Consider the following 23,775-nt stretch of genomic DNA (forward strand, 5'->3'; position numbering starts at 1 on the left):
GAAGACAAAAGGGTGTGATTAACTTGGCTGGGAAACAGGGAAATGTAAATGTCTCTTTTGTTACACTTGATGGGTGTTTGTTGGAGGCCAAGGAGAACCATGGGGCAGGGTCCAGGATGCTCAGATTACTGCCACCAGACTTCCCCTTTCATGATGTAACCGTGATGTATTAGTGATGTAGTTTGGGGGGGATGAAACATGGTGATTAGCAGCTAATAAAAGTCTGGGAGCTCTTTTGTTCATGATGTAACCGTGATGTATTGGTGATGTAGTTTGGGGGGGGATGAAACATGGGGATTAGCAGCTAATAAAAGTTTGGGGGCTCTTTTGTTCGGAGCTTCCATCTTGTTCCACCTTGTGGCAGGTGGGAGTCCTGTCACGACAGTCTTCAATAAAGACCAAGCCTACTGGCTGCTGTTTTGCTCTGGTATTCCTGGCTGGTGTCCTTGTTTTTTGTCAAAAGGGAGCCCTCAGATTTCTCCGTTAACAGAAGAGACCCCCGAGGGTCATCTAGTCCAACCCCCTGAAATGCAGGAAGTTCAACTAAAGCTTACTGAACTGAATGAGTAGCTCAGTTGATAGAGTATGAGACTCTTAATCACAGGGTCGTGGGTTCGAGTCCCGTGTTGGGCGAGAAGATTCCAGCATTGCAGGGGGTTGACCCTTGGGGTCCCTTCCAAGTCTACAATTCTATGAGCAACCCCAGAACTCCATTAACCTTCACCCGCAGAACTACAGTTCCCAGGGTCCCGGGGAGAAAGAGTGGGACTTCTGCTTTGCCGCAAAGGACCCTCTTGCTGCCGCCCCCTCCTCATGTTGCAAAACTGCAACCTGGATGGCTTTAAAAGTGGATTAGGCAAATTCATGGGGGCTACCAATGGCTACTGGCCATGATGGCTGTGCTCTGCCTCTGTGGTTGGAGGCAGAGATGCTTCTGAATACCCTGAATCCAGGTTGCTGGGATCTGCAGGAGGGGAGAGGGCTCTTGCGCTTGGATCCTGCCTGCAGACTTCCCGTTGGGCATCTGCTTGGCTGCAGTGAGAACAGGATGTGACAAGGTGTGACTGGAAAGTTGGGTCACAGAAATCAAACACCACTTTTCTGGGCACAGCCCAGGAGGGAGGAGCGGAACCACTGTATGACAGTGCCCCCAGCTCCCAGCCCCTGAAGACGGTCCAGAAGGATGTTATGGTCGATTGTATCAAAGGCCGCTGAGAGATCCAGCAGAACCAGGAAACAGCTCTCACCTTTGTCCCTAGCCCGCCGGAGATCATCAACCAGTGCGACCAAGGCAGTTTCAGTCCCATGATGAGGCCTGAATCCCGACTGGAAGGGATCCAAATGGTCCGCTTCTTCCAAGCGTGCCTGGAGTTGTTCAGCAACCACACGCTCAATCACCTTGCCCAAGAATGGAAGGTTTGAGACTGGGTTGAGTTGGCCCTATTGGCAGCATCTAAATATTTTTTTAAAAAAGCGGTTTGATAACCGCCTCTTTCAGCGGGTCTGGGAAGGCTCCCTTACAGAGAGAAGCATTCACTGGTTTGAACATTTGACAGGTTTTCATTATTTTTTCTTTTTGCAAGACAGTAGGTACATTTTACACTTAAAAAGTTACATTTAGTACAGAGATACGAAGTTATATTCAGCAGGGAGACAACATAAAAGTAACATTAAAGAAAGTAACATTAGTACAGAGAGGGTGAACACAATTCTAATATCTCACAGTGTCTGGAAAAGGAAGCAATACAGCAGACTATACCGTGGTTTTGAGGGTGCAATGCAGTGGGGCAGACAAGTGGGGAGACTTTACTGATAGCAAATATTTATTCCCTTATTGATACAGAGGAAAATAAACCTTTATTCAACTCAAAATTCTTACAACACAATCAAAAAGCATTTGCTGCTCCTTGAGAAAACATTCAGGAACTGCAAAGCCCTAGGGACATATTAGTTTTTAAAAATAAAATAAAGATAATGTGATCACTGAGTCATTTCCAGGAAGGGAAACTCCCAGTAGCTGAAAACGGAGAAAGTGAAACTTAACTCGGATCTTCGGTGCGAGGGAGCCATGGCTGCTGCAGGGGGTCACATCCAGCGTCTCCGTGATGAAGCCACTTGCTCCATCTGCCGGGATTACTTCAAGGATCCAGTGACCATCCCAGAGTGTGGGCACAACTTCTGCCGATCCTGCTTGATCCAGTGCTGGGGGGAATCGGAGGCAGAGGCTTCCTGCCCTCAGTGCAGAGAAAGAGTCCAGAGAAGGGGCCTTATCCCCAACCGGCAACTGGCTAACGTGGTAGAAATAGCCCAGAATCTCAGCCTTCAAGAGGGAAAGGAGGAAGGAGGGAAAGGAGGAGTCTGCGAGGATCACCAGGAGCCCCTGAAACTCTTTTGCAAGGAGGATGAAGCCCCCATCTGTGTGGTTTGTGACAGATCCAAGGAGCACAAACACCACGAGGTGATTCCTCTGAAGGAGGCTTTCCAGGAGTACAAGGTAGGAGATCCCTGGATCTTGAGGGGGAGAAATAGCTGTGGATTTTTCTTGGGAGGTTTTCTTTTTACTTCTCAGGTCCAAAGTAGGCATGGCATGAATTAATCGTTGTTTATTATGTAAAAAGCAGCCCAGGGGAAGCCTGAAGGCTACTGGGATGACTGAGAAGAGGGAGTTTAAGTCTTTCTCTCTTCCAAGGGGACAAAGGGATCTCCCTTGATATCCCTGAGTAGCATCTGCAAAGACTATGTAGAAGTCTGTAAGCAAGGGGTGACCTAACTGGGTCCCTGAGCCCCACAGGGCTGGCACAGAAAGAAGGTAGCTGGTCCAGGGAGCCAAGACCCAAAAAGGTTGAAAACCTCTGGACTTTTATTTCCCCCAGTAAACTACTTTGCTATTGTAGCAAGGCCACTGGGCGCAAGAAGCCAGCATACTATTCACCTCCTCTCTGTGTGTCTCAATCAAACATGAGTTTTCCCTTTTCTTTTCAGGGAGAGATCTGTCACCGCCTGGAGATTCTGAGGAAAGAGAGAGAGGAAATTCTGGCCTATCAAGCAGATCTGGACAAGGAAAGCAAAGACCTCCTGGTAAGTGCCACTCTTATTACTATTGAGGGAACAAGCACTGGAAGAGTCGAGTCAGGACTGAGGAGGGATGGGGAAATCTGCCCATTTCAGCTTCTCCCCATTTCTCCTTTTTCCATATCACTGTTTATTAATTTATCATTCTGAAAATGAATCAGATGTTAGGGTGGCTACCACCTTGTATAAATATTTTGAAATGTACTTTACCTTCATAAATACATTTTTTGTGAACATTACCTGGCTTGTTCAACCTTGAAAAATTCAGAGGTGTGAATTTCAAAAGATTGCTCTGTTTCATTCTCCATATTTTTTCAGCAATAGTAAATTACGGTAGGTAAATTCACTTTTCAATGCAGCTAATTTGAGTTTATTTTCCATTGTCGTTTATTATATGAATAGCAGTGAAGGAGAAGCCTGAGGACTTGTGAGCTGAGAGGGTGGAAGCAGGTCAATAAAAATCCTGATTTCCCATCAATATTACTAAAGAGTTGCCTTTCTAAATGTGCGCTATTGTTCATCTTTAGGAAATTCAGGGAGCTATGGGGATAAACTCTGCACTTTCTCCTCATCCTCCTCTGTTTCTGTTACTTTCCTTACACCTCAATGGTCCTAGTCTTAACTGAGGGTGTTTTATGTCCATGGACGTTCTCTGAACAACTATGAACTCTGTTTATGCCATGCCCCGAATCATGCAGGGAATATCCTGTGGGGATGTTTAGGGAGGCAGGAGAAGATATATTATTTTATTATCTCCTTCCTAACTTTCGCCAGCAAGTTCTATAACTTAGCAGAGTTGTTAAACAATCCCCCTTTTAAATTACACAGTGGTTAGCTAGTTGCAGGCTCATCTGAGCCTCACTATTTAGGATTCCTGGTTTCCCTTTTTTATATCCCTCCTAAAAGAATAGACCGTCTGATTAAAGTTATCATAAAACTAGTTTACTTACAATCATCCAGTTCACAATGAGATTCCTGAAGGCAGGCTTAATTTAAAGAACAACATATAACTTTGTAAAATAGTCTCAAGTGACTGCGACTGAGCAGTCACTTCTCCTAACTCCTAGGAACACACAATGGAGAAGACACAGAGCAGAACATGGAGGCCGTGTGCTCCTCTCCCAAGAACAGGCCACACTCACATTAAGTCACATGCAAAGGAAGTCTGTCTCAGCTCAGGAGGAACTAGCAAGTTTTCTCCTGAGTGATGCAAAGCATTCCTCAGCATGTGCATTGTAGGACTGTTGTATTTGTCTGCAATACGTTTTTACATCCCACATATCCATGGCTAGAAAACAAATGCTCCTTCCTTTAGGCTTTAGACCTCTGAAAAATAGAAGTCAACAGAAACAGCAAAGGAGAGGGCCTCCCCTCAAAATAAAGGTTTACTTCTTTAGCCACTGGAGGTTTCATGTCTCTGAAAAATCATAAGTGTCCTCCCTGTGGAATTCTCACAATTCTCTTCCTGATGTTTTGAAGGCTGACCACCTTCCACACTCAGACCTCCTCTTTTCTTGCAGAAATTAACAGAAACGGAGAGACTGAAGACTATGGAGAAGTTCAGAGAACTGCGCCAGTTCCTGGAAGAACAAGAAAAACGTCTGCTGACTCATGTGGAAGAGGTGGAGAAGGAGATTGCAGGGAGAAGGGATGAGCAGCTGGCCAGACTCTCCAGGAAACTCTCCTCTCTTGAGAGGATCATCCAGGAGATGGAGGAGAAGAGTCAGCAGCCAGCGAGTGAACTCCTACAGGTAAGATGGTGGCAGGAACAGCCCAAGGCTCCAGGAAAAGGCTGCCCCTTTCATGTATGCAAGGAGTGCAGGGGCTGAGATGATGGAGCTTCTAGTCAGGTTTGTAATGGACAGGAAGACCCAAGAGACCTGGGATGCTTAACTCACCAGAATGCAGACTAGAGATTCTTCTGTGTTCTTGATGGAACGGGAGCTGATCTTCTGCTCTTTGCTGGTTATTTGTCTCCGAATGCCTTTCAGCTGTGGGGGGCTTCATCTAGGATGCGTTCAGGCCTCCTTCCGACATGAGCCAGTCTCTTGACCAAGCTTCTCTTCCCATTCCCTCCATGATTTCTGGGTTGATCCCCTTCCCCATGGATACAGACCGGCCCAAAATGGTGCTCATTCACAGTGACCAAAGAGCAAGGCAGAGGAACTCATCCAGACTGCTGCTTGTCCCACCCCTTTCCTCCACGAAAACCCGCTGTTTACTGCTGAATTAGAGCAAACCTCAGCCAGGTTTTGTCTGGATTGATGTTTGCTTTGATGTTGCACCAAGGAGCAGGTTTTTCCTGAGGGAAAGCGGCAGGGCAAAGACAAAACCACTAGGACTCGTGTTTTCTGGGCACAGGAAAAGCAGAAGTGTGGGTGAACCCAAAGAAATATGGAGTTTTTTTATTCCCCCTTTGGAGGCATTTTATGCTGCAGGTGATTTTTTTACTTCCAGGTGGAAAATAGAATTTGAAATTTGGGGACTTCTATGGAAGACACTGCCCTGGTAGAATTATCCTGTAGGCTTACTTACATCTGAATTGCACAATGCAAACTGAATTAAAGTTACTAAATTATAATCTAAGACTAGAGATGGTGTGAATTGTCTCTTGAACCCACAAATGTGAAATTTCCCTAAAATGCTGGTGGGTTTTCATAAAGATTTTAAACAATAATGGCAAACTGATGTAGAAATGTGGAGAACTTGATATCGGAACACTTAAGTTTTTAAGACTGGAAAAATAAAAGCTGTGAGAAACGAAAACTGGCTGATTCAGCCATTCCTATCCCAAACCTTGGCATGTGCCAGGCAGACTGACATCCGAGGGCCAGGCTGTTCCTCCACCCCAGGGTCTGAGGGGGTCTTCCTAGTATGGCCTGTGGTGTGCAGTGAATTCCCTTCTCTTTTCCCCTCTAGGATGTGAGAAGGACCTTGCAGAGGTAAGTGGTTCTGGCTCATTTCCATTCTTTGAAGCAGAGATGCAGGAACCTCAAACATGGCCCTCCAGTGGCTGCAGGGGGAGACTGTAGGACTCACTCGCTGCAGCACCTCACACTTTCTGTTCATTGACTTTTTGGTAATTTCAAACATCTAGAAGAGAAAGTTCCAAAGATGCTTGGGAAGAGCTTAGGACATATTTCAGTGTCCAACTAGAAGCCCCTCAACTCTGGTAACTCAGCTCCTTTGAGGCACTTAGGGAGGGAAGGTCTGTTGGTCTAGAATGGGTGGCTTCTTTTTCTTGGGAGCGTTTCCACCGTGAGAGGCTGAAGGTGGTCTGGAGTGGGGGGGGGGTCTAGTTGTTTCCTCCCTCTAGAGGGAGAGTCCCATGGGGCATGGGGTTGTGCCCTTCCTGGGTGAGAGAGGGGATGAAGGGAGGGTGGAGGTTGTTTTCCTTGACCACTTGGCAGCTTTGGACATCACTCACATCCTCTTTAGAAGCTCAGGGAGGGAGGGATTGCAGGCATTCCACCTCAGGGGTTTGGTTCTTAAGTCCTGGGACCTTCCCACAAAGTTGTTACGGGACAGCATCATTGGAAGCCCTGGGAGCCCTCCAGTGGTGTCGCTTGGGGATACATCTTGTCCCTTGTGCTGTTTAGCATCCTTAGGAAGCCACTGACCAGGGCTTGGAGGTGGGTGTCAAGAGATGAAGCCGAATCCTGAAAATAACCTGTTGCGAAATGAACTTCAACTTTGTTCATGTTACTGAGATCTCCTGCAATAATTAGGGAGATGGGGCCACAATGGGGCCATTCGCTGTTTTTCTTTTCACCAGGTATGAGGAAAGAGAGAGTCCAGAGAAGCCACTGGCTTTCCCTCCAGAACTGAGGATCAGGATCTTGGAATCCTGTGATCTAAATCACCTTGTGGAGGATACAATGAAACAATGGAAAGGTAATGAATAATGGCTGCCAGGATTTCACACTGGGAATTCTGTTACTTCTTCAGAACTGAACATACCAGACTCTTATTGCATGGAATTGAGTAACCCCAGGATACCTTCCTTCTTGGTGCCCCAGCCTTCATTTCCTGTCCCCCAGAATGGCCCATGTATATTGTGACGCTGGATCCTGTAAAGAAAGCCTGAACCAGAGTATAGAGCATAGTCAGGTCTTTTTCCTCCCATGTGCATCTGTTTACAGTTATACGAAAGCTCCTTCTCCTTGTGGTTCCCTGTCTGCACAATCTGGGGTTGTCCTTTTGGAGGTTCTCCTGCTCTGAATGGAGTCAAAGGGCATTAAGAAGCCCCCAGTTCCCCCTCTGCCTCCTGCTCAGGCTTCTTTCTCAGCCGTGGAGCCAAGGCCTGAGCCGTCTCCTCCTCAGACGTCCCCCTGCAGCTGCCATATCTAGGGTTTCAGCCTTCAAGATCTCCTGAGAGTTCCCCCATTGAGAGTGGAAGCAAGAGTACATGAGCCCCAAAGGGAACAATTATGCTTGTTAAGAACCTTAAAGATTTGTAGGAGGTTTGTGAGAAAGGGCTTCCTTTTGCCTGAGAGCTCTGCCAATCCTTCCTCATCAAACTTCGCTTCTCCTTATGTTTCACAATTTTGGCTTTAATGATTCCCCCCACCACTTTCCTTGGGGAAGATGTGAAGGCTGCCTCCATCTCCCCTCTGCATCCTTTTACGGGATTCCTCTTGCTCTGCCTCTCTTCCAGTCCTCCAATGTAGAGCCCAATTTAGGGACAAAGTTCAGAGACCAGCAGGATTCATGCTGAATATTTTTATTCTCTTATTTGTAAGCTTGCATTATGATTGCTGAGGGTTTTTTTGGTTTGTTTTCTTAAAAGATTTTGATTAAAAGTTTCAACATAACAAATGATCAAAAACATATCATCCTCATTCCCCCCCCCCCATTTCCCCCCTCCCTCCCACCCGGACTTCCCTCAGCTCCTCTCTCTGGTTTTCCAACACATATTATTCTCTGCATTTTATAAAAATGGTAAAGATCCTTAAGCTATCTATTATGTTAACAATTAAAAAAATGTGTATGTTTATTCAAAACCTGCCAAGGAGTCCAGTTCATTTTGTTGTTTCTTTAAATACTTTGTAAAAGGTTCCCATTCTTCTTTAAAGTCACAGTTGTCCTTATCACACAGTTTGTATGTTAGTTTGCCAATTCCGCATATTCCATCCATTTCCCTTGCCACTGTTCTTTTGTCGGGGTTTCTTCATTCTTCCATCCTTGTGCTATTAAGACTCTTGCCGCCGTTCTCGCATACATAAGTATGTTCTTCATTTTCCTTGGCAGGTCTCTACCTACAATCCCTAACAAAAATGCCTCAGGCTTTTTTACAAATGTTAATTTGAACATTTTCTCTCACTCATTATACATCATTTCCCGATTTTTTTTAAATTTCTCTACAATCCCACCACATGTGATAAAAAGTCCCTTCTTTTTCCTTGCATTTCTAGCATATATTTGACCCAGTTTTGTACATTTTTGCAATCTGTACTGGTGTAATGTACCATCTACACATCATTTTTATGTAGTTTTCTTTCAAAAGGGAACAACCTGTAAATTTTAAATCTGTTTTCCACAATCTTTCCCAATCTTCGTACTATGATTGCTGAGTTTTAAAGCTTTAGTTATTTTCATAGATGCTTCCTATGATTTTCATGTTTATAATTATTTATGTACAATTTAATTAATATTTAATAATTGTGCTTGAATTTAAGGATGCCACGTTATGAAGTGTTACTTTTGTATGGAGATTTATTTCTGGTGGAAGAGTGTTGCCCTTACACTTTATATCTTTTTGCTTCCTCAGATGCTGTGTTATTCAGTGAACAGATTCAGAAAGGTAAATTTCCAGGGGAGGAACAATTTGACAGGAGTGATGGGGACTGATATTTCATGGGTGTTGAACCATCTGCTCTGCAGACTTTGGGACCCCCATCAATGGTGTAACTCTGGGAAACAGTCCTCTAGTGGTGTTTGGGTTATTTCTACGTCCTATGAATGAACTGGGAGGGAGGTTGAAGGCTTGGCCTGGGGGCAGAGCTTGGCCCTGCAAAGAACCTGCACACCAGTCTGAGTTCCTTTCCTGCCAATAGACTCTTATCCTGCTTTCCCCCTTAATTTTATTGATTTTGCTTTCTTTCATAAAATTTATATACTGCTTGATTGTGGGGGGAAAGCCTCAGAGCCTTACGATATATTACAAAAGCCCTTAAGGAGAATCCTGCAGGGTCAGTCCAATGTCCATCTTGTCGAGTTCTCATGTATAAGGAATAAGTGTGTTAAGAAGGGCACCCGCAAGCACCCAGTCCCTCCTCCACCTCCTGCCCAGGCTGGTCTCCCAGCAGCAGAGCCAAGGCCTGAGCCGCCTCTTCCTCAGAGTTTCAACCTCACCAGCCATTTCTCGTGCTTCAGCCATCCCCATCGCCTGAGAGTTCCCACAGTTCTTTTGAGATATGCCCATTCCATGAGGATAGACTTCCCATTGCACGAGACTCTTGGAATTACAGGGTAAAGCTCTGCCGATTTTTCCTCTGCAAGTTGGTTTGTCAGCATGCTTGGAAATTCCAGTTTCAACAGCTTTTCCCAACCTGTTTACTTGGGGCAGATGTTAAACCTTTCTTCATCCATCCAGTTCAGACCCCCATTTCATTTGTGGATTTTGAATGATTGTATTCCTCCATTTTCTAGTTTGGTTTACCATTTCTGATTTTTCCATATAATCATGGAATAGCGAAGTTTGAAAGGATCCCAAGGATCATCTAGTCCAACCCCCTGCAATGCAGGAATTACAGCTAAACACGTTACCGTATTTTTCACTCTATTGGATGCACCTAACCATAGGACGCACCTTGTTGGGTTTTTTAAAATAATAGTTTTTTATTAAGTTTTCCATTTTAACATTCCAATAATATTAAATATTCCAAATTGTACAAATACATATCATAAAGTCCAAATATTTTGCCAAATTATAAATTTTTGTTGGGGTTTCCCGTGCTTCAAGTTCAGTGGGGTCCAATCATCTTATATTTCTACTGCCTTAAGTTTCCAATAGTCCCTTTTTAAAATCTTCCTGTTGTTATCCTTCTTTCTTTCATAGCCTCTGAGTCGTGCAATAATATGCGTCTGTGTGAACTTTGTGTGACTCTCCTTTTTTTTTTTTTTTTTGCAGCTGGTAAGTCTTTTACTTGCAGTATGTCCTCACACGCTGGTGTTTATGCCGAATCCATCCAAAAGTCCTTCTCTGGTGGCAGACACCATCTTTTCCCAGTTCTGATGAAATAAAATCTAGGCATTTGCTCATTAATTTTCTCAGACAGGTTGCACCAAACATTAGTCTTTCCAGAGGAGGTTTGCCAAGTCAGACTTGAAGTACAGATATGATAACAAACTAAGAGCTCGCCTCCCCCTATGACTATTAATCTCTGCAACTCAGTCTGTCTCATAATGGCAGATCCCGATTAAATAGTGCATCACAGGAGAGTCATTTATCTTCTTCCAAGTATTTAAAATAACAAAGGCTTCAGTTAGTATTATTATTTCCACACAGTTTATATTTTCCGATCTCACTTGCTATAGGTAGTGTAGACGGTTCTTCTGGGGGGGGGGGGCATTGTTAGGTATTATTGTAGTAGAAAAAGAAAAAGTTTTATCCCCTCCTTTCCGTTCCGTTCCAACATACCGGCTTAGATCTTATTCTTTGATGTTATCTTCTTCCTTCCGTCACTCTTAGCACCTCAGTGGCTGTAGTTGGCAGATTAAATACCCTTTCTTCGCCCAAAGCATGTACAATCTTAAATCCAATTTTTAACCTTAAGAAATGGAACTGGGAGCGCTCACGAAGACAGTGTCCAGGAGATATGAGCTCTCTCGAGGGCTTTCCATCCAGTGCCCCCACCCTCTCCTTCTTTACGAACTCGGGGGTGGTTTGTGGGGAGGCGGATGAGACTGCATCTTCCCTTCCACTGGGAAGAATTTGGGAGGCTGATTACTCCCATCTCAGCCTCTAAATTACCTCGTGTGAGCTGGAGAGATGGTACTGTCGGCCATCTTCCATGGTGTCCCTAGCGGAGCACCTTGTTTTAGAGGGGGAGAACAAGAAAAAAAATTCTCCCCCTCTCTGCTCAGCACCCCTTCAGTGAAGACGCAGGAGAAACAGAGCCCCTTCCATTTCTCCTCCCGCTTGGCTGAAGGGGCACTGCGCAGCTCTCCCTCTCTGCTGAAGCTAGGAGAGAATTGCTCTCCAGGCTTCAGCGAAAGCAACGCGAAGCCTCCGGAGTGCGGAGGGAGCGCTCCCTCTGCGCTTCGGAGGCTTCGCGTTGCTATCGCTGAAGCCAAGGAGCCTGCATTCGCTCCATAGGACGCACACACATTTCCCATTAATTTTTGGAGGGGAAAAAGTGTGTCCTATAGAGCGAAAAATACGGTAGTTGTTTTAATTCCTTAGGCCTAGTGATATTACATTCTCAGGAATAATCTTTTGGACAATAGTTAACATCACTACTTAGGCCTACAGCTGTCGTCTTTGCAATTATGTGTTCTATGATTTAATCTTTTGCTTGAAATAAGGAAACAACAGATGTTATGTTATGGTGATGTTTTGTAAAAAAAGATTTATTTTGTAGCTACTGCATTGTAGCCTGTTAAGCCTGTCTTTTTGCTTCCTCAGATGTTCAGTCATTCAGACATCTTCAGAGAGGTAAATTTCACATGGAGACCCCAATTCACAGGAGGGGGGACTAGTGTTTCATGGGGGGTAAAGAGTCTCTTCTGTACAGCTTGACTCTGGCCCTGCTGTTTGTACCACAAAGGCAGAGAGGGTGGACTTGAAGGTGCAGAAGGGGGGGGGGGAGAGAAACTCCCCAGAAGGATCAGATAAAAGAGGGAAGAGTTTCATTCCTGCCTAGAGAGAGTTGGGTTGCTTTTCCATGTGACCTTTTTCAGGACTGGTTGCCACATGTCCTCTTTTTCTCAGACAGGTCCTCTATTTTCATGATTAAAATTCTCCCCGGGTGGATTTTTAAAATTTGGCAAAATGTCTCAAGTTGTTTGGTTTGGTTTATAGTAACCCATGAAAAAATTTCGAGTGCATTAGACTCAGATCTAAGGCACCCAGCTAAGCTAGCCTAGAGCAGAGAATGGCAACAGAGCAGCATCTTAAGCTAGCCACATCCTGTATAAAACCCTTCTCTTGAGGCTGAACTAAAAGGACGCTGGCTCAGCTACAAGATCTTGGAGAAGGAGTCTGGGAGGGCAAGAGTTAACACCCTCCTGCCCTTAAGGAGAGTCCATATGTACATGTTTAACAGTTTAATAAATTGTTCTGTGCACAAAGATGTGAACATGAGCCCAAATACTTCCATGTGGCAAGCGAGGGAGCAATAGGTATTATTATTATTATTATTCTTTGGTTGTTGAAAGTTAAGAACATTGCTACTAGCAGTATATCACAGCTTCGAAAGCCTACAAAGAGTAGGGGTATTTAAAATGAGTGTCGTCATAGCGATCCATGGTTAAGAGTAGAAGTTGGCAAATGTGTCCTCTTTTTGCTCTTCGAAATACAGCAACTCTACACTTGCCTGCCATGAATGTCTAAGCCCCTAACTGGTAACTTTTTGAGTTATTCCTCCTTCTCCCAGGGAACTAGTCTTATGGTGTATATTAAATCCAAGAGAGAAGCATGAAATAAGCAGTCCTTTGTAAAATTGCCCTGCCACCTGCCTCCTCTTCCCTGGCGGCAAGTCCTAAACTTCCAAGATGGTGGGGAGGAAGGCAAGGAGAGACCAAGTGGGTGAGAGAGATGGAGAGCAGGAATAAACAGGCTCCCCACTTAACGCGATTTTCACTTGTGCGCACGAGGGCCCAGAACGTGACCCCCGCAAAAGTGAGGGGAGGCCTATATGTGATTTAATGTTGTATTTTTATGCTGTGAACCACCCTGAGACCTATGGACAAAGGGCAGTATACAAATATAAATTATTATTATTATTGTTATTATTATTATTACAGGGGGGTCCTCATATCCCAACCCAGAGCTCCCCAAAGGCCAATCCTCTCCTGCCTCCTCCAATTCTCCTCTCTTTCCCCTTAGATAACACAGAAGAGCTGAGTAAAAGGGTTCCTGGGTGGTTTTTCCTCTTAGAAAATGCCTGGGTTGAGAGGAGGGCAGGAACAATACACATCGGATATAAGAAAGTGAAGAAAACTGATTTAAAAACCAACAAGGAAGATATTCTGATGAAAGTCTGCAAGGAGGAGTCTCAGTCTTGCATGTGATGCAAAGAAATCCCATTCATCTGAAAGGGAATCTGGGTTTTTCCGGGTTATTATTATTATTATCAGGATGTCCATTTCTGTTTCTCAGCTGACTCTGCTTAATCTTCCCTTTCCCTCATCTTCTTTCCAACAGCAAATGTCACTCTGGATCCAGACACAGCCCATCCCATACTCATCCTGTCCGAGGATCGGAAAAGCGTCAGAAGGGGAGTCAAACCTCAAGCCCTGCCTGATAATCCTGAGAGATTCAGTGACTGGCCTTGTGTGTTGGGACGTGAGGGATTCACAGCAGGCAGCCATTTCTGGGAAGTCACTGTGGGAAGTGGGGGAGGATGGGCTTTGGGGGTCGCCAGGAAGTCTGTGGAGAGAAAGGGCATCTTCCCCTTAAGCTTTTTCGACTTCTGTCCTGAGTGGGGGATCTGGGCTGTGGGGAAGTCGGGAGGGGAGTACTGGGCCTGGACATCCCCTGATTCCTCTCCTCTGTCCCTGAGGGAGCAGCCCAGGAGGATCCGGGTGACTCTGGACTATGAAGGGGGACGTGTGTCTTTTTCTGACGCTGACTCAGGAGCCGAACTCTACACGTTCTCAGGAGCCTCGTTCTCTGGAGAGACCCTCCTCCCTTTCTTTGATCTGTGGGGAAATGAAACCCACCTCAGTATCTCCTGAGGAGACTAAATCTGCTTCTCAGGCCCAGCAGGAGTTTCTCTCCAGACCAGAGTGACTGACATAAAAACCATTTGCCCGCCAAGAGCAGGTTGGGCAGTTTTCCAAGGGCCCTTTGAGAGGATTCATTCCAGTCAAAATCAGCAGAAATAACCAAACAAAAATGGGTTGCTCTTGCTTTGCATTTTCCTTCCTTTTCCCAGAATTCCCTCTGCAGCTTACTTCTTAAAGAGACAGTCACACGTTTAATAGGAGTCCTAATAAATTTTCTCACCTTCAGTCTTGTTTTCTATTTGAGGTGTCTGATTTGGCAGATACTCTTGATCCCAGGGTTGTGGGTCTGAGCCCCACGTTGGGCAAATGTTTCCTGCACTGCAGGGGGTGGGACTAGAGGACCCTCAGGGTCCCTCACAACTCTGCAATTCTAGGAAACCTTCCTCTCCCCACAAGACCTTATGCAGCTATGAAAATGCATGCATCGTTGGATTAATAGAGGAGTATAAAATGAACCCATGTCACGCAGGATAGCTCCTTGCTCTGGAGACTTCAGACAGGAAGAAAAAGAAAAAGAAATTGAACAGGGCATCAGCTTCAAATGCCCTCTGTAGAAACAGCCTCGCCATCTCCACACCTTGTCAGAAGTAAACCTTCTTGCATTGAGTGGGGCTTCTGCCCAGTTAAATGTGTTTAGGGTTGATGCATTAACATTCCTTATTCACAGGCTGGATTCTGTCTATCGGGGGCATCAAATGGGGTGTCCTCTGGATAATGCTGGACTCCAACTCCCCTCTGACCCATCCAGCATGGCCAGGGGTCAGAGAGGATGGGAGCTGCTGTCCGGCAGCTTCCAGAAGGGGCTCCATGGCCTGTGCTGCCCCATACATTACGCACGGCACCTTCCCTGTGTTCCTGAGCCCCACTCCAAATACACAGTGGTCCCCCAAGGAGCGTCATTTCGCCACCAGGTGCATCTGATTTCTCTCCTTGGATACTAACAGCTGGAACAACACATGCCTGTGGAATTGACCCCTCTCAAAGATCAGGCAGGACTCACTCTGGCTCCACTATCAGGGCCACTGACTACTGTCTGGTGCAGCCTGCTCTCCTTTCCCTGCGTTTTCCACGGGGTGGTGGCACATGATGGAATAAAGACACCTTCCCCACACCATTGACATTTGTTGCAGCAGATGCGCAGGTTTCTGTTTTTGTTTTAAAATAAATTAACTGTAATGTATACTCTGAAGACGTTAATGTTCATTGTGAGTGGCTGTGGGGCAAAGCTTCCTGGGACGGCGACATTTGAAGAAGAAACTAAACTCAGCTGTGCAAAACTTGATGTTGGATTAAATAGACCTTTGGCTTTCCTGATAAAGTCGTACCTTGGTTCTCGAACAGAATACGTTCCGGGAGTCCGTTCGACTCCTCGGAAGTGTTCAAAAACCAAGGTGCGGCTTCCGATTGGCCGCAGGATCGTCCTGCAGCCAATCGGAAGCTGTGGAAGCCATGCCAGACATTCGGCTTCCAAAAATCGCTTGAAAGCCGGAACGCTCACTTCTAGGTTTTGGTAGTTCGGGAGCCAAGGTGTTTGAGGTCCAAGGTACGACTGTACAGTGGTACCTCTGGTTGCGAACGGGATCTGTTCCGGAGGCCCATTTGCAACATGAAAAGAGAGCAACCTGCAGTGGCACGTCTGCGCACGCGCGAGTTGTGATTCGTTGCTTCTGCGCATGCGCGTGACATCATTTTGTGCATCTGCACATGTGCGAGCAGTGAAACCCGGAAGTAACCCTTTCCGGTACTTCCGGGTCGCCATGGGACGTATCCTGAAAGAACATAACATGAAGGGAACATAACATGAGGTATGACTGTATTCTTAATTTAATTTAATTACTGAATGATACGGAAAGGACCTTTTCAAGGTGGTCTCTCCATCTTTTATGAGATTTGACTGCAGCCTGACACCCTCCCCTTCCTTTTATGCCACAGATAAAAAGCACATACTTCTCCTGACTTTCCTCTTTGCCACTCAATAATAGTGGCAAACGGCAACAAAATGGATATCTCTGAAAGCAGACTCCGGACCTTATTTTATTTTCCAACCGGGGATGCCCATTGAGGTAGTTCTTCCCACCCAATCTCCCCTTCCTGTTTCAAATGGCTTCTCGCATGTATGAGGAGATTTGGCTTCTGAGTGAAGCCCTTTCCGCACTCCAGGCACTTGTATGGCTTCACCCCAGTGTGGGTTCTTTCGTGCTTGAGAAGGTTGGAGCGATGGCTGAAGCTCTTCTCGCAGACCGAGCAGTGAAACGGTTTCTCCCTCGTGTGTGTCCTGTGGTGAACGACAAAGGCCGACTTGTCCCGGAAGCTTTTGGGACAGTCCGGGCACTGGAAGGGTTTTTCTCCCGTGTGGATCTTCTCGTGCTGAACCAGGCCGGCGTTCTGAGAGAAGCATTTCCCACACTCGGCACACTTGTAGGGCTTCTCGCCCGTGTGGGCTCGCTTGTGTTTCATGAGGGACGACCCGTCACCAAAACTCTTCCCACACACTCCGCACTTGTAGGGCTTCTCTCCCGTGTGGATCCTTTCGTGCGCGAGGAGGTTGGTGCGATGCCGGAAGTTCTTCCCGCACCCAGAGCACGGGTACGGTTTCTCCTCAGTGTGGATCCTTCTGTGCACGAGGAAAGCGGATTTGTTCCTGAAGCTTTTGGCGCAGTCGGGGCACTGGTGTGGCTTCTCGCCCGTGTGGATTCTCTGATGTCGAATAAGATCGAATCTCTGCCTGAAACTCTTCCCGCAGTCTTGGCAGTGATAGGGCTTCTCTCCCGTGTGGATCCTCTGGTGAGCCACAAGCCCAGTGCGCCTACTAAAGCTCTGTCCGCAGTCCAGGCAAGCAAAGGGCTTCTCTTGCGTGTGGGTTCTCTCATGTGCCGTAAGATGTGATCGCTGGTTGAAGTTTTTCCCGCAGTCCGGGCAGTTGAAGGGTTTTTCCCCGGTGTGGATTCTCTGATGTGCCACTAGGACATTCCTCCTGCAGAAGCTCTTTCCACAGTCGGAGCAGATGTAGGGTTTCTCTCCTGAGTGCATTCTCTGGTGTTCTGTGAGTTCCGCCTTGCAGCGAAAAGATTTTCCGCACTCAGCACATGTCTCACCCTTGAGGAACCTTTGCTGGACTGGCATGGCAGGGAGCTGGAAAGGAATGGATTTGCCTTCTTCATTATGGGGGTGAGTTTCCTGCTGGTTTTCGGATGCTGCTCCCCAGTCGGCATATCGTGATACAGTCTGTTCTGCTCTCTCTGGCAGCATCCAATGTGGTTCAGCTTCTTCAGAATTGACTGGCACAATCTTCTTCTCCTCACCATCTGTTAGAGGGGGGAAAGGGATCCTTAGAAAGAGAGATTTTCCTTCCCCAAGGAAAAAGGAGGGCCTGGATAATAATCAAATAAGGGGTTTGGAGCCCAGTTATTTGAAGAACCACCTACAGCAGCAGTTCTCAACCTGTGGGTCCCCAGATGTTGTTGGACTACAACTCCCATCATCCCTGAGCTCTGGCCTTGCTAGCTAGGGGTGATGGGAGTTGTAGTTCAACAACATCTGGGGACCCACAGGTTGAGAAAGGCTGACCTACAGGAACTCACACAGGCCCTAAGTGTGGCCTCGGAGATCCTGATTGCTAGTGCACCTGTAAGGTCAGTTAGATTGGTGGGCACTAGATCTCCAGCCAGAGCCTTTATTGTGGTGGCCCCTCACTTGCATAACTCGCTCTGCAAGAGAGCTCCCCACCAGCCAAAGACTCCTTACCCAGCCAAGGGGCATCAGCAGCTGTATCCTCCTGCTTGACCACTCTGATGAGCGGCCACTCGCTGGAGTCTGACAGAGCCCCGTCAGCCTCAGGGGAATCATCCGCTTTCTCCTTGAAGGGCCAGAGGACCTGAAACAGCAGAAAGAACAAGACAAAGAAATGGGTTCGAATCGCCTGAGATTCAGGGGTGGGGAACCTCTGGAGCTTCTCCAGATACTGTGGGACTCCAGTTCCCATCAGCCCCCAGCCAGCATGGCCAAGGGTCAGGGGAGTGGGAGTCCAGCAACATCTGGAGGGCCAAAGACTCCCTGCCTTTGACAGGGTCAGGCCATTGGCTCATCTTTCACAGCATTGCCTACACTGACTGGCAGTAGCTCTCCAGAATCTCAAGGAGACCTTCTTCAGGCAAAGGCTGTCCTCTGTACTACCACTGAAGGCGGATGCATTAAACCAGCTGGTGCAGAATGTGGCAGCCCATCTCAAGACAGGGACTGGAGCACAGGAAACCATCCACATAGCCTCTCTCTTCTCTGTCAAGATGCCAGATACAGAGCCCTGAAGGGTCAGAGACCACACTGACTGCCTGTTCACAGCAGTGGAAGCTGGTCCATTAGGGCAGAGAGTGCATTGCCCACCATCCTTAGTCTTCCCCCAGCAAGTGGCGTTCTAAGGTACACTGCCTCAGAACCTGGAGGTTCTACTTTGCCAATGAAGCCAACCCCTGCTGATTCGGCCAGATCCCATTTTCGAACCATCTAGGGCAGGCATAGGCAAACTCGGCCTTCCAGGTGTTTTTGGCCTACAACTCCCATGATCCTCAGCTGGCAGGACCACTGGGTCAAGGATGATGGGAATTGTTGTCCCAAAACATCTGGAGGGTCGAGTTTGCCTATGCCTGATCTAAGGGAACAGTCAGTCCAATGTTTATTTACAGTCAGCAAAAACTGCCCCAATGGCTAGTCCTCTGGGCTCCCTGCCATCGCTCCTTTTGTTCTTCCCAGGACTGATCTCCGGCCCTCTCACCTGTTGTATTTCGTGCTCGTTCTCTTGCTGCCTCTCCAGGAAATCCTCCGCCAGGCCGACTGCCTGACCGCAAGTCTCCGGCCCGCCTTCCCTGACCCAGCTCTGCATCTCCGGGGGCAGGATGGCCAGGAACTGCTCCAGGATCACCAGCTCCAGGATCTGCTCCTTGGTGCGCCTCTCCGGCTGCAGCCACCGATGGCAGAGCCTCCACAGCATCCCACAGAGATCTCGCGGCCCCTCGGCCTCCTGGTAGAGGAACTGCCTGAAGCACAGGCGCTCCACCTCCTGGCTGGGAGCCTCCTTCACTTCCCCACGATCCAGGGCCAAAACGCTGTGGATGGGCTGGGGGACGTCTCCTCCAGGGCCAGGCAGGTGGCGGATCACCCTGCCTTGCCCAGACTGCAGCCCAATGTCTGATCGCCCCTCAAAGGAAGCCTGTGTGTCCCTTGGGCCATTGCTGGCCAGCTGAAGGTTTCCTGGCTCAGGCTGCGGAGACCGCACAGCCTTCAGGAGCCCCTGACACTGAGCTTCCCAGCACTCCTCCTGAGGCCCTTCCTCAGGTTCCTGCTTAATGTGCTCTGTTATGGTCCCTTCCCACAATTCCTTGAGGCTCTCTGAGCAGACGGCCAAGGGGCCTGTTCCTGCAGCCTCCTCCGGTTCAGACTCCGATGCCTCCTCCTGGGCCTCCGTCTTCACTGTGTCCTCCAGCAGGGCATCTCGGGGGACAGCCCAGACAGCTGCATTCCTGCGCTCGGACGCCATCACCTCTCTTAGCTCTGGGGCTTGGCAGGGGTCACTCACACACTGCTATCCCATGTTTCTCAATGATGTCAACTGCCAGGTCCAGGGTTGTTTATAAGGCCCGGTGCCTCTGCAAGGAAAGAGAATCAGTGGGATCTGCAGCTAAAGATTGCAGCATGGAACACTCCTGTTCAGGATACTCTATTCCATTTTCTGCCCCCATGTTTTCCATCCCACCAATCATCAGCCAGCATTCTGTGCACACTGAGCATGCTCAGTCCTCAGAGAACTGTAGCTCTGTGAGGGGCATAGGGGGTCTCCTCTCAGCACTATTAACAAACTACAGTTCCCAGGATTCTTTGGGGGAAGCCATGACAGTTTAAAGGTAAAGGGACCCCTGACCATTAGGTCCAGTCGTGGCTGACTCTGGGGTTGCAGCGCTCATCTTGCTTTATTTGCCGAGGGAGCCGGCGTACAACTTCCAGGTCATGTGGCCAGCATGACTATGCCGCTTCTGGTGAACCAGAGCAATGCACGGAAACGCAGTTTACCTTCCCGCTGGAGTGGTACCTATTTATTTACTTGCACTTTGACGTGCTTTCAAACTGCTAGGTTGGCAGGAGCAGGGACTGAGCAACGGGAGCTCACCCTGTCGCGGGGATTCGAACCGCCAACCTTCTGATCAGCAGTCCTAGGCTCTGTGGTTTAACCCACAGCACCACCCACGTCATTGCGCTAAATGCATAGTGCAGATGGCCCCCTGATTACAGCCCTTTCACATGAGAGTCCAGTCCTGGTTTCCCACTGCGCTTTCTCACATTCAGAATGGTCCTTTCATTTTTGCAGGGTGGGAGAAGGAGTTGTTGCTGCTATTTCTAACCAACTGGCAATCAAGGAGCCTTAGAGACTCTTAGTGATCTACTGCAAATCACCCCGTCTGACTTCTGACCACCCCTGACATAATGTCCCTGAAGACATAGCCATGATGAAGAATAGTCCTTGATAGACTTTAGGTTTAAAAGGGGTGGGACAGAGAAATCCACAGAGGATGTTCTAGAACTCATCAGAGCTCCGTGGAACCTGCATGTTCAGGAGCAGTTTACCTGTGATCACAAGATGCTGGAGGCAGAGAGCAGCAAGAGGTTTGCTGCTGCCTTGCCGCCTCTGAGCATCCCAGAGAGGTCTGGCTGCCCACTGTTGGGAGCAGGAGGCTGGTCTGGGAGGGGTCTTTCTGATCCAGCAGGGAGTCCTCTTAGATCCCTAAAGCAAACCTTCCTATTCCAGGCCAGCTCTCTGCTCCTGCCTCAAGGCGCTTCTCACTTACCGGATTCCCTCCCAGGAGCTGAAAAATCTCTTTTTGCAGCCTCTACTTTGCAGCAAAGAAAAGCACCATAGAGTCGCTAAGGGGGAGAAAAGGAAAAGGAGGGCCTTCAATAGTCATAACAATTTCGTCCGAAGTGCCGCTCTGGAAATCCCGACTCTCTCAGCTTAACCCTTTGTGACAACCAGAGCACAGAGTAGAGTAAAGGGATTCCCCCTTTCTTTTCTATACGTAATTTCTGTGTCACGAGAAAGGAAAAGCCAAATGTTAAAAATAAATTGATATGGAATAAATTCTAAATAAAACCAGCAGTTAAAAGTATATTTCCCGCAAATGCTAATTATAGTTATAGTTTATTGAATTTATATACCACCCTATACCCAGGGGTATTAAAAAGTAGAGACATCACCTTGCCAACAAAGGTCCGTATAGTAAAAGCTATGGTTTTCCCAGTAGTGATGTACGGAAGTGAGAGCTGGACCATAAAGAAGGCTGATCGCCGAAGAATTGATGCTTTTGAATTATGGTGCTGGAGGAGACTCTTGAGAGTCCCATGGACTGCAAGAAGATCCAACCTATCCATTCTTAAGGAAATCAGCCCTGAGGGCTCGCTGGAAGGACGGATCTTGAAGCTGAGGCTCCAATACTTTGGCCACCTCATGAGAAGAGAAGAATCCCTGGAAAAGACCCTGATGTTGGGAAAGATGGAGGGCACAAGGAGAAGGGGACGACAGAGGATGAAATGGTTGGATGGTGTTCTTGAAGCTTCCAGCATGAGTTTGATCAAACTGCGGGAGGCAGTGGAAGACAGAAGTGCCTGGCGTGCTCTGGTCCATGGGGTCACGAAGAGTCGGACACGACTAAACGAATAAACAACAACAAAATACCCAGGGGTCCCAGGGCGGTTCACAGAATAAAATCAAGATATAAAACCACAAAATACCTAATACAAAATAAAAACAACAACCCAATAGCCCCCTCAAAAACACACACACACACACATTTTAAAAGGTCATAGGATGTATGTCAGATCAACCAAAGGCCTGCCAACCTTACAAATCTGGGCAGATATAGACAGATTACACACTAACCCATCTGTACAGTGGTGCCCCGCAAGACGAATGCCTCGCAAGACGAAAAACTCACTAGACGAAAGAGTTTTCCGTTTTTTGAGTCGTTCCGCAAGACAAATTTCCCTATGGGCTTGCTTCGCAAGACGAAACGCCTTGCGAGTTTGTTTCCTTTTCTTTAAGCCGCTAATAGCCGTGCTTCGCAAGACCAAAAAAACCGCAAGACGAAGAGCCTCGCGGAACAGATTAATTTCGTCTTGCGAGGCACCACTGTAGAAGAAAAAAATGTTTGCCTCTGTCTGGAAGTTACAGGTAGGTAGCCGTGTTGGTCTGCCATAGTCAAAACAAAAAAAAATCCTTCCAGTAGCACCTTAAAGACCAACTAAGTTAGTTCTTGGTATGAGCTTTCGTGTGCATGCACACTTCTTCAGATACACAGAAACAGAAGTTGCCAGATCCTTCTATATACATTGGATTCTTATCTCATTATACATGACAAAACCATTTTTCACCTTCTCACCCCTTGCTTTTTCCTGTAAGACCTATTGCAGTCGTTAAGAGTCGTCAACAGGCTCATCACAGCTATCTGCCAATCACCCATTCCCACCACCCTTCTGAGTAATACCCCTCCCCACCTTCTCACTATATAGAAGGATCTGGCAACTTCTGTTTCAGTGTATCTGAAGAAGTGTGCATGCACACGAAAGCTCATACCAAGAACTAACTTAGTTGGTCTTTAAGGTGCTACTGGAAGGGTTTTTTTTTTGTTCTGTCTGGAAGTGTATGTGAATTGAAACCCTCCCCTTGATTATGCTCACACCTTTTCCTCTCTGCACATGCCCAGGTGAAAGGAGAAAGAAGCAGTCTTGGGATGCTTCACCCAACTGCAGTCATCTGGCAGGTGTGGATAAACCCCACATTGCTGACACCACCCACAGCTGTTTTCAAATGAGCACACTACTCTAAACAGCCATGGCTAGACACACACCCCTACAAAATAACAATAATATTGGGATCTATAGTTTGTTAAGGGTGCTGTGAGTTGTTCACAAATGCCTATTCCGTTCACAGAGCTACAGTCCTCAGAGCCGTTTAACAATAAATCCGGCTTCACAGGGAATTTTGGGAACTGTAGCTCCATGAGGGTGTAATAAACAAAAATCTGCCCTTATTCCCTTATAGGGGACACAAGAGCCCTTTTAGAGTCCTTTGTAGGTTCTGCATCGGTCGGAGAAAATAACAGAGGCCAACCAGAGAATATTGAGAAGCAAAGCAGCTAGTAAGCCTGTTCTTTATTGAACTGTTGCAACAGGGTGTCCCCTTCACACGCAGGAGAAGGAGAACCCCGAACAAAGGTGTGCCCGCCCTTATATAGACATTTTAAATTGCCCGCCCTGGAGTCCAAGACACGCCCCCCAGAAACATCATACATCACAGAAGGGGTGTAGCTCAAGACCACCCCCAGATATATCATACCTACATCGCAGAAAAGGCGGTCTACAACAGAAATCTGAGTGCGTTGTTTATCTCCTGTCTGGCAGGTTACCTGTTAATGGTCACTTGATTGGATTACCTGGGGAGCCTGGCCAGTCTTTTGTAATGATAAATACTTAGTTCCTGAGCCAGGTCACGGGCTCATCCTATTCATACACAGACATACCCTTAAGACAGGACTTGTGAAAAAAATGACAATGGGGAGGCTTTTCCATTTTCCTTCGACCTTGCAGAGAAATATTTGAGGTCAATTTGGGAGGGACAAAATGGTTTCAGGACTTTTTCTGTGTTGTTTCAGACATGTGGTTTATATATGCAGTTATGAACATTTTACACACACACACACACACACACAC

General features: G+C 47.2%; 2 protein-coding genes across 2 annotated transcripts in view; one reads left to right on the forward strand and one right to left on the reverse strand.

Annotated features, from left to right (window-relative positions):
• The first annotated feature begins 1,466 nt into the window (after positions 1 to 1,466).
• LOC114592281 (zinc finger protein RFP-like) lies at positions 1,467 to 15,214 on the forward strand. Its single transcript, XM_077922161.1, has 8 exons — positions 1,467 to 2,494; positions 2,983 to 3,078; positions 4,593 to 4,823; positions 5,992 to 6,014; positions 6,848 to 6,966; positions 8,843 to 8,875; positions 11,702 to 11,731; positions 13,442 to 15,214. Exons 1-8 carry the CDS (start codon positions 2,069 to 2,071, stop codon positions 13,972 to 13,974), a joined length of 1,491 nt encoding a protein of 496 aa, XP_077778287.1. The 5' UTR covers positions 1,467 to 2,068; the 3' UTR covers positions 13,975 to 15,214.
• A 617-nt stretch (positions 15,215 to 15,831) lies between these two features.
• LOC114591037 (uncharacterized) overlaps positions 15,832 to 23,775 on the reverse strand; it is a 29,665-nt gene continuing 21,721 nt past the window's right edge. Inside the window, exons 5-7 of the mRNA XM_077923574.1 lie at positions 18,794 to 19,600; positions 17,770 to 17,899; positions 15,832 to 17,330 (exon numbers count right to left, since the gene is read on the reverse strand). Coding sequence (XP_077779700.1) covers positions 16,060 to 17,330; positions 17,770 to 17,899; positions 18,794 to 19,600 — 2,208 coding nt within the window. The 3' untranslated portion in view covers positions 15,832 to 16,059. The remainder of the gene's footprint in view (positions 17,331 to 17,769; positions 17,900 to 18,793; positions 19,601 to 23,775) is intronic.

This window comes from Podarcis muralis, chromosome 2 (genome assembly GCF_964188315.1).
Source record: "Podarcis muralis chromosome 2, rPodMur119.hap1.1, whole genome shotgun sequence".
NCBI classification, from domain to species: Eukaryota; Metazoa; Chordata; class Lepidosauria; order Squamata; family Lacertidae; genus Podarcis; species Podarcis muralis.